At 41.1% G+C, this 10,737-nt stretch overlaps 1 protein-coding gene across 1 annotated transcript; it reads left to right on the top strand.

Moving 5' to 3' along the window:
* The first annotated feature begins 825 nt into the window (after nt 1-825).
* On the top strand, nt 826-9,221 carry LOC126614147 (protein LHY-like). Its single transcript, XM_050281755.1, is given in 8 exon segments — nt 826-1,026; nt 1,142-1,330; nt 1,608-1,661; nt 6,335-6,446; nt 6,694-7,698; nt 7,813-8,161; nt 8,288-8,708; nt 8,833-9,221. Coding segments are annotated over 4 exon segments (1,179 nt in total). The 5' UTR covers nt 826-1,026; nt 1,142-1,330; nt 1,608-1,661; nt 6,335-6,446; nt 6,694-7,431; the 3' UTR covers nt 8,975-9,221.
* Nucleotides 9,222-10,737: the final 1,516 nt, after the last annotated feature.

The following is a 10,737-nucleotide window of genomic DNA, read 5'->3' as shown; positions in this document are numbered from 1 at the left end:
ATCTTCTGCAAGAATATTAAAAGAAATTCAGGGTCAGAGGGCATCCCAAAGAAAAAAGCCACCATGGGAGGTAGAATATGAAGCAATGTTCAATATATTTGATTGATTGATGGTTTAATGTGGGAAAACTTTGAAACTAAGAGATTTTTTATTTTTTATTTTTATAAATCTTATTAATTGATTTGCCTCATGAAATTGTTATTTAGTCGGTTTTGTCTCACTATGTCCCAAAAGACTGTCATTTCCATCTCATTTAGTCTCAATTTATCCTGTTTTTCATCCATTTCGTCAAACAGAAGTTAAATCAATTTCATGGTATAAAATGATACTAAATTACAATTTGAGGGCGAAGTAATTAATAACTTTTTTTTATAATTATTTTATTTTTAGTTGGAGCAGAAAACTTTATTCTTATTAATAAGTGTAGGAGCTAATTTAGTGCTCTTCCATTTTCTCCCTAAAGCAAAGTCTTTATAAGCTTAAATAAAAAAATGCTGTTAGAGTTAGAAACGCTTAAAAAAATTTGCGCTTTTTAACGTAATCGTAACATATTTCATCTTTTTTATACCGTTTTAAAAACAATTTCAAACGAACCGATTTTTTAAAAAACTTTTTGACATGTTCATACCAAAAATATTTTAACGGATAGGTAACGATCAATAAAATTAGTTTTAGGAAGACTAAAAACCAACATTTTATTTTTTTTAATTTTTGATTTTTCAGATTGTAGAAAATAAAATAAAATATTTAATTTTTTATCAATAAAATTACTAGAAATCGGTCGGCAGATTGGTGTGACCGAACCAAATGGCGGGCATTGATGGTTCCACCGGCCAAACTCTCTGCCTGTATATACCATCCCTGTGGAGGCTGTGTTATCATCTTCCATTTTCTCACCATTCCGATCGAACCACCGTCGCCGGAAACTATGCCTTCTCTGGCAAGTTTCTGGTGAGTAATTGGAGTAGTCCCCGTCATTGTCCTTTTGTCGAAAAATCCCTCAATCCGCCATGGTTCGCTCACAAGGTACTTTCTTCACTCTCCGTTTAGTACTGATCGGAAAACTCAAGTTGAAAATATGGACTGTTAAATGCATAAAATTAAAAAAAGTTCATCTCTTTGTTGCTTTCAATTTTCTCAGCGACCAAACAGATGGTAAAGATTGCAGGACAAAGCTTTAGTCAGTACAGAAATTGCTGATGTTCACTGATCAAATTCGCCTTTCTTTTTTCCTAGTAAGACGTTTTGGAGTGTTCCGTTTCGATATGGTGAGGATTCTGGATAAGGAAATTCTGAAATTTTGATTAATTAAGGGAAATTCGTCGAAATGGTAAATTTTCAAACCGAAATTGCTGACATGATTTTCAGTGTGTCGTTGATATTTAATTGCTATGTCGTCGATATTTAATTGATATGTCACTATTTACGTCAACAACTATTTCCAAATAGTTTTAACTGCTTACTAGGTTTATTTAAGTATCTATCTAGTAGCTTCAGTGTCAGTGCCAACTGAAATTGAACTGCCTAATTGCTACCCAAATGATAATTTAACTGTTGAAGTGTGCTGCTATAACATTAGAGACCGATTTTGCGGCTTTCTTTTGCAGTTGTATTGACTAGTAATGGACACACACTCATCTGGAGAAGACTTCCTCATCAAGGTAATGCAGCAGGGTGACTCTCTTTTGTTTAAAATTGTGTCTAGTGAGTGCTGAGCGGTTGAATTACTGTTTTCGTGTGCGACTATGGGACAGAGGTTCAGGGCCGAAGGGGCAGAGGAAGACCTAGGAAAACTTTGGAAGAGACCCTAAGAAAAGACTTAGAGTACTTGGATCTAACGGAGGACATGACACAGGACAGAACACAATGGCGTTCTAAGATTCATATAGCCGATCCCACTCAGTGACTTGGATTTTCCAAGTCTCCAACCGAGAAGTTTTCCTCACTCGGTAAATTAAGGGAACACTACCTCAACCTATATGCTCTACTCACAAAGCTTCAACATACAAGCTTCAACAAAAGAAAATTCAAAGAACTTAGCGAAGAAGGCTTTGGTGTATTTAACACAATACGTTGAAATGAAGGAAAGCTTATTTATTGATATCCCCGATAAGTTACAAATATGTACATATACTTGAGTCAAAATAAACAAACAAGAGGGAGCCTTCACAAAGGTTGCTTAGGAGAAGTCTCAGCAGTCAGTAGAGCCCCAGAAAGAGAAGGCACCGGAGGGGGATCATTCGGAGCCTCAGTACTGGACAAAACCCTAGAAGGAGGAGGCATCAGAGATTGATCATTTGGAGCTTCATTACGCGGTACAGCCCCAGAAGACGAAGGCAATAAATGCCTTTGGAACAAACCCACAAATCTCTGATGATCAAGTAAAACCTGACCATCAGATTCCTTCATCTGGTCAAGCTTCCTCTTCATGTTTGTAGCATAGTCATGTGCGAGCCGGTGCAACTGTTTATTCTCATGCTTGAGCCCTCTAATCTCCTGTTTGAGACTCATCACTTCAGCCGCCAATGATTCAACTTGGCGGGTTCGAGCAAATAGGCGTTGGGCCATATTAGACACAGAACCTGCACACTGAACACTGAGAGCCAGAGAATCCTTAACAGACAACTCATCAGACCGTTTGGAAAGTAGTCTGTTATCTTTGGGAGTGAGAAGGTTCCTGGCCACTACCGCAGCGGTCATATCATTCTTCATCACGGAATCCCCAACGGTAAGAGGACCAGTAGGGGAGACGAAAGATGGGCGCCATATGTTGTCTGGAGAAGGCGGGGCTGCCTCTTCAACAAGGTTCAAGTCAAAACGACGGTCGGAGGGGCCAGACATTTTCAAAGGTGTTGAAGAGAGAAGAGGTCGGACAAATCAAGATCTTAGAAGTGCAAGAATGGAGCTTCTACTGGTGGATATTCAAGTGTGCTTTGGAACTTAATGTCAGCCCCTATAAAAATCTGCACTCGACGAAGCTTCAGAAATCGAAGAGGCGCCTGCTCAGAAATCGAAGAGGCGTTTGCTTTCTCAAAAGCTGGGCTGCTCAGAGACCACGAGGGTCGATCTCAGAAATGAAGAGGTGTTTGCTTTCTCAAAAGCTGGGCTGCTCAAAGACCACAAAGGCCGATCTCAGAAATCGAAGAGGCTTGCTTTCTCAAAAGCTGGGCTGATCAGAGACCACGAGGGCCGATTTCAGAAATCGAAGAGGCACCTACTTTTCCAGCCTTGTCAGCACCTGTCACACGCACACTCAGCTTTGCGGAAATTATGGGCATTCTGTCGAAGATTTCTGGCGAAGTAGAAAGCACATGAATCGTACTGTTCAATCACCCACTTCCCACACCCAACAGTAGCTCATGGGTACCACAGATAACTTTGCCAAAGTTCTCTGACAAAGTTGAGACACGTGAAGCTTGCAGCTCCCACTACATCGCTCTGACCAAGAAGGGTAAAAGAATTGCAAAGAAACAACACTAACAAAGTTTAGACACATAAATTTTGAAGGTCTAGCTACCATATTATTACCCACAAGGGTAAAGGAATAGTACCACTGCTGGATAATTGGAAAGTCCCGGTGTGTCAACCTCTGTGCTTCGTGGCAAGGTAGACTAGCAAACATGCCCAACCTTTACTCACATTCGAGAAAACACTCCTAACAAGATTGCTTGCTCCAAAATCGAAGAGGCACCGCCCTCCGAATCTCGAGAGCCAAACTCCCAACATGATTACTTTCTCAAAAATCGAAGAGAGGGTAAAGGAACAGTACCACTGCTGGATAATTGGAAAGTTCCGGTGTGTCAACCTTTGTGCTTCGTGGCAAGGTAGACTAGCAAACATGCCCAACCTTTACTCACATTCGAGAAAACACTCCCAACAAGATTGCTTGCTCCAAAATCGAAGAGGCACCGCCCTCCGAATCTCGAGAGCCAGACTCCCAACATGATTACTTTCTCAAAATCGAAGAGAGGGTAAAGGAACAGTACCACTGCTGGATAATTGGAAAGTCCCTGTGTGTCAACCTCTGTGCTTCGTGGCAAGGTAGACTAGCAAACATGCCCAACCTTTACTCACATTCGAGAAAACACTCCCAACAAGATTGCTTGCTCCAAAATCGAAGAGGCACGGCCCTCCGAATCTCGAGAGCCAGACTCCCAACATGATTACTTTCTCAAAAATCAAAGAGACACCGCTCTCCGAATCTCGAGAGCCAGACCCCCAGCAGGATTGCTTTCTCAAAAATCGAAGAGGCATCGTTCTCCGAATCTCGAGAGCCAGACCCCCGACAGGTCTGTAATCTTCACACGCAACATCAGCTTTCCAGATACCACAAACCACTTTTTCAAAGTGCTCTGACAGAGTTAAAACATGTGAAGCTGGCAGCTCCCACTACCGTGCTATAACCAAGCAGGGTAAAGGAATAGCATTATTACTTGATGTTAGGGAGACTCCTATATATGTCGACTTCCATCCCTAACGGACAGGTAGACCTGCAAAAATGCTCAACCCTTTCTCTTATCTGAGAGGGCACTCCCAACAAAGCCTTTCGAAATATTCAGCTTTCTTTCCCCCCGATAATACCTCTGTAAACAAGCTATACTAGAGCAAGAATATCTCATATCATCAGGGTTAAAAGCAAGAGTATCCCATATCATGCTTTTTCCCTGTCTTTTCCTTTGGCCTTGTTCTTACTTGCAAGAAAGGAGAAAGAGAGCAATCAGTCAGCACTTGGAATCAAGCTTCCAGCCAGGAACTGACTGCCTGGAACCCCTTACCTGATTACTTACCTGGCATTGCTCTCGAGTACTCATCTTCAACATCTTATGCTTCCAGGGAAGATACCGCATCTGCCTGAGGAACAGATAGGGCAAGTGAGAAGGATACACGGAAACATGTGGAGACAAGCGTAACAGCACACGTGCCGATACATCCACTACTCTATCAAAAGAAAAAGTATCCCATATCAGCAGGGTCGAACGTACTCTAGATTTGATGGACTTGTTTTGACCCTCAAATTCTTCAGTCGGCCTTATACTCTGGAGGAAACCAGAAAACCCTCCAGCCCAGTTCAAGAATAAGCCTGTGGAAAGTTACTTCTTCAAAAGCAAAAGTATCCCATATCATCTCTCCTTATTTTTCTTCTCTTTATCCTTCATGCTGCCTGCAAGAGAGGGAGAATGTGAACAATCAGCCGGAGCTCTGATTGCTTACCTTGTCTGTCACCTCTTTCAGCAGATCCCCCAGCTCGGCGACTTGGGGGACTCCTACTACATGGTTTGTATCTCGCTTGACTAAGCATGAAACTACAAGTAAGCTTCAAGTGAAATTGATACATTACCTTGTGCATCTCCACCAGTTACAGATACCACCCCTGGATGGAGGAAGAGTACTTCCAGAGAAGATGCCACATCTACCTATGAGACAGATAAAGGCAAGTCAAGACGATACCACACTCCGGTACTTAGAAGTTTCGTGGCTACGAGATCATTCTCCCACAATATTTCCTAATGTCATTTGTACTAAATCATTCACTTGTACTCACTAAAGGAGAGCTTGAACCTATGTACTTGTGTAAACCCTTCACAATTAATGAGAACTCCTCTATTCCGTGGACGTAGCCAATCTGGGTGAACCACGTACATCTTGTGTTTGCTTTCCTATCTCTATCCATTTATATACTTATCCACACTAATGACCGGAGCAATCTAGCGAAGATCACAAAAAGTGACCGTTTTCACTACCTAGGATCTATCTTGCAAGAGAATGGAGAATTAGATGGAGATCTCAACCATAGAATACAAGCTGGATGGATGAAGTGTAAGAGTGCATCCGGCGTGTTGTGTGACCGTCGTAGGCCACTAAAGCTCAAGGGAAAATTTTATAGGACGGCAATAAGGCCAGCGATGTTGTATGGCACAGAATGTTGGGCGGTGAAGCATCAACGTACACAAAATGGGTGTAGCGGAGATGAGGATGCTTCGTGGGATGTATGGGCACACGAGAAAGGATAAGATTGGGAATTAGGATATCCAAGGTAAAGTAGGAGTAGCCAAAATTGAAGGAAATATGAGAGAAAATCGGTTCCGGTGGTTTGGACATGTGCAAAGAAGGCCTACTGACGCTCCGGTTCGAAAATGTGACTACGGGACAGAGGTTCGGGGCCGAAGGAGTAGAGGAAGACCTAGGAAAACTTTGGAAGAGACCCTAAGAAAAGACTTGAGTACTTGGATCTAACGGAGGACATGACACAAATGAGCGCAATGGCGTTCTAGGATTCATATAGCCGACCCCACTTAGTGGGAAAAGGCTTTGTTGTTGTTGTTGTTGGTTGTAGGCATGAAAGCCCTATACTACTACCAAGCAACGAGAGCGATGGACAGAAGGGGAGCATAATAAGTTTCTTGAGGCCCTGAAGCTTTATGGCCGAGCATGGCAGCGCATTGAAGGTTACGATACATTTGCTTTATTTTTATCTTATCTGATTTGTTTGTTTCATTACTTACAGCTACTGAGAGGGCTGGAACTTGATTTGTTTGCATTCAATGTGTAAAATTCTTGTTGAGATTGAGCTAAATCTGCTTGATAGCTCTTGTTAGAAACGACTTCAACTGCTACTTTTCATGTATTTCTTTTCTTTATTTAGTAACATCATCCTATTTTCACCCCCTTTTTTCTTCTGTTTTTGATTTGCAGAACATATTGGAACAAAGACTGTTGTGCAAATCAGAAGCCATGCTCAGAAATTCTTTTCCAAGGTAAGTGCCTTCTCATCACATGATGATCATTTGAGATGTGTGTTTGCGCTCCCTATTGCTTGGTTTTCGACAAGATCGATTCTTTAATTTGCACTTACAGGTATTCTTTTACTGTTTTTTATGTTATGTCTTTACTATGAAACTCAAGTCACCATTTGTTTCATATACAAAGTTAATTGGTAAGTCAACAACAGTAAATTCTGGTTCCGAGGATTATGTTTGATGCGATCAAGTTCCAATGATTATGGATGCACCCCATTTGGAACCTATCTCTCAATGGTAAGATATAGTGAGAGTCACAGCGAGGGTTACTGTGCACAAGTTCTTGAGGATATCAATAGGAATCTTTCTTTTAGCTTGTACAATTGGAATGGTAGGTGGTTCCACAATAGTTTTTCCCGGAACTTCAGAGCAAAAAGCTTCTTACACTTATTCAGGAGTTTTCAGTGTAATACTATTTCAATGGCTTATTCATTTAATGTTGGAAACTGCTACCAGTTTCCAGCCGCAATCCTCATATCAACAATCCTAGACTATACGATGAGATCATTATTCTTTTTCTTTCAAGTACAATTTCAGACAAATAGGCTGAATTACCGAGGCTTGAGATCTTCGAGTTGCATCAGAGTATTTGGGATATTTCACTTGTATTCTGTCTGGCATCACCCCTGTAAACATGAATACTGAAAAGAAAAGGTTTCACTACCAGCTAGAGAAGGAGGCACACATTAGTGGTGTTTCGATTGGACAATCAATTGGAATAGATATTCCACCTCCACGCCCCAGAAGAAAACCATGCAATCCTTATCCTCGGAAGTCTAGTTCAGCTCCTTCCACATGGGCCACATCATATGCGGGAACAAAGGATGGAAGAAGTTTATCATCAGCATCTTCTTCACACTGTAAACGAGTAGTGGACTTGGAGATCAAACCACTTCATGAGGTTATTGTTTTTATTATTTACGTTAGTAACATTACTAATAAATAGCCTTTTCTTGTTCTCATGCTTGTTCTTTAAGCATGTAAATCACTTGACCTACGACTTCTTTACTGTCAGAGACCTATGAGAAAAGAAGTGTCATAAAATACAGAAAATTAGGATGGCAATTCCTCAGATGTCTTCACCTTGCGCCGACAAGATCACAGTTCCTCTGTTTCTTCCGCAAACAATAATGCCATACCTTCACGGGTAGTGCTCGGAAATCCTGGTACGTATAGGGAGTTTGTGCCTTCAGTGAAAGGGTTAATAACTCAGCATGCAACAAATGAATCTCATGTCACTATGAAACAAAATGAAAATCCGCATATGCATACAATGTATGCCAAAAGGATAGCTGAAGATAATGGCACAAGTGAAGCTTTAGAGTCAAGGAACACTAATAGTGCTTTCCGTAAGAAGTTTTTTTAAGGTGAGAAAGCATGTCATCAGAATTGTGCATTCCACCATAATCTAGAGGACTACGAATCATTTCTCCACAGTTCCTCTATATTTTCAAGTCTTATTGTATCTTTTCTGCTACAAAATCCTGCAGTTCATGTTGCGGCTAGTTCTGCTGCGGTCACATTTTGGCCTTATGCAAATGCAAAAGATAGGAAAGACCATCCAAGTATGGCATCAATTGCTGCTGCCACTGTTACTGCTGCAACTGCATCGTGGGCTGCTCATGGCCTGCGTCCTCCCTTGTCCATGACTAGGGTACTTGTTCCATTAATGGATTCTGGTCAAGCTCCACCGACCAAAATTGAGAGAGGAGAGAATTCTCTTCGAATTCCTTCTTTGCAGGATCAACAATCGGACCCAAAACACTCGGAGGCAGTGGAAGCTCACCATTCAGCTTTGAAATCACCAACGATGCCTAATAGCGATGATGACATGGACGTTGCATCAACTGAAGAAGTTCATGATTCAAACAATGCAAAAACCAGAAAACAGGCTTCCTTCAACATTGATTGGTTTACTCTTTACTTCTCATCTATTTTCAGAACTTCTTATCAAAGAAAAAAGAAAGCAGGTCTACCGTTCCTCATATGGTTCTAACACACCTTCCTCATATGGTTCCAACACACCTTCCGGCAGTGTTGTAGGGACAGATGCCTCAAAGAAGCGTAAGAAAGGGAAGGAAGAGCTGAAAGAAACTGACATAAATCACCCATCTGCCACGTCTAGTGATCATTGCAGTAGAACTGTCAACGTTAAATTTTGGATGTATATTTCTTGATTGAACCATATACAATAGACGACATATATAGGATGAGAGATTTAGGAGGACAACACTCAACCTTCCTCAAATCACTCCTAATCTATTTACAATATCAAGACTCCTTAATTTAAGGTTAATTACAATACAAGTAAACACAATGGATAAAAGACTAAACCCTAGCTGCTCTACACATTGAGTAAAAACTGTAAAGCCTAGTTGACAAACCGATTAGACTTGTGTCAATGGGACTCTCGATATCCTCCAATCTGTCAATGTTCCAACACTCCCCCTCAAGCTGGATCAAGAGGGTTCCTTAAGCCAAGCTTGGAAAGAATGCAGAAAAACTGAACTGTAGGAAGAGACTTGGTAAATATGTCATCCAGTTGATCAGATGGGTGCATTGCTGGGAAACCCTAGATCAGACAGAAGGCTTTTCAGCCAAATAAGTTCCCAAGCAGTGGAAGCCATGGCACGATATTCATCCTCTGCGTTAGATCAAGGTACAACACTTTGCTTTTTGCTTCGCTTTGTTACCAAATTGCCACCTACAAATGTACAGAAGCATGTAGTTGACTTGCGATCAAGGGAATTTCCTGCCCAATCAGCATCTGTATAACCCATGATGGTAGTACTATCATTCTTTTTCATTAAGAGCCATCTACCAACTGACCCTTTAAGATAATGAAGAATTCTCTTCACAATATGCATGTGAACTAATGTAGGAGCATGCATAAATTGACTAACAATACTCACAGCGTAAGAAATATCAGGACGCGTAATTGTGAGATAGATAAGCTTGCCTACCAACCTTTGATATTCAGTGACATTGCAAAGGATCGCACTATGATCATGAAGACAGAGTTTACTATCCAAAGGAGTGCGTGCAGGTTTGCAATCCAGTAAGTTAGATTCATTCAAGAGACCAAGGATGTATTTCCTTTGATTTAGAAAAAGGCCTTTCTGTGATGTGGCAAGCTCAATACCGAGAAAATATTTGAGAGTTCCCAGGTCCTTGATTGCAAATTTGCTGCGAAGAGCAAGCTTGAAATAATGAATTTCTTCAATATTGTCACCTATCACTATGAGATCATCAACACAGATTAACACAACCAACTTCCCACATGAACCAACACGGACAAAAAGTGAGGAATCAGCACTGCTCCGTTGAAAACCAAATGCTTCAAGAATTGAGCTTAGTTTTGCATACCATGCACGTGGAGATTGTTTCAATCCATAAATGGATTTGTGCAGTCTACAAATCATGTCAAGATCATGAGATTGAGGGTGACTTGGTGGTAGTTTCATTTACACTTCTTCCTCTACCTCTCCATGTAAAAAGGCGTTCTTCACATCCATTTGATAAAAGGGCCAAGATTGGTTCACAGCAACCGACAATAAAACCCTTACAGTGTTCATTTTGGCAATTGGTGGAAAGGTTTCCTTGTAATCCAAGCCATAGGTCTGAGTGAAACCCCAAGCCACAGAACGAGCCTTGTGTCTTTCAATGGTACCATCTATGTTGAACTTTGTTTTGTACACCCAACGGCTGCTCACTGCTTTCTTTCCCTTTGGAAGTTTAACTACACTCCAGGTTTTATTGTCATGAAGTGCTTGCAATTCATCCCTCATTGCACTTTTCCAAGGTGCAAGTTCATTTGCTTCTTGAAAGGTTTGTGGATCATGAGTACTATCCAAGGTACTAAGAAAAGAAGTATGAGAGGGTGAAAATTGCTGATAAGAAACAAAATCTGTGAGATGATACCTAGATATGTAAATGACAT

Source organism: Malus sylvestris, chromosome 1, assembly GCF_916048215.2.
Source record: "Malus sylvestris chromosome 1, drMalSylv7.2, whole genome shotgun sequence".
Lineage (NCBI taxonomy): Eukaryota > Viridiplantae > Streptophyta > Magnoliopsida > Rosales > Rosaceae > Malus > Malus sylvestris.
The sequence above is the reverse complement of the archived record's forward strand: the minus strand, read 5'-3'. Positions and strand labels throughout refer to the sequence as shown.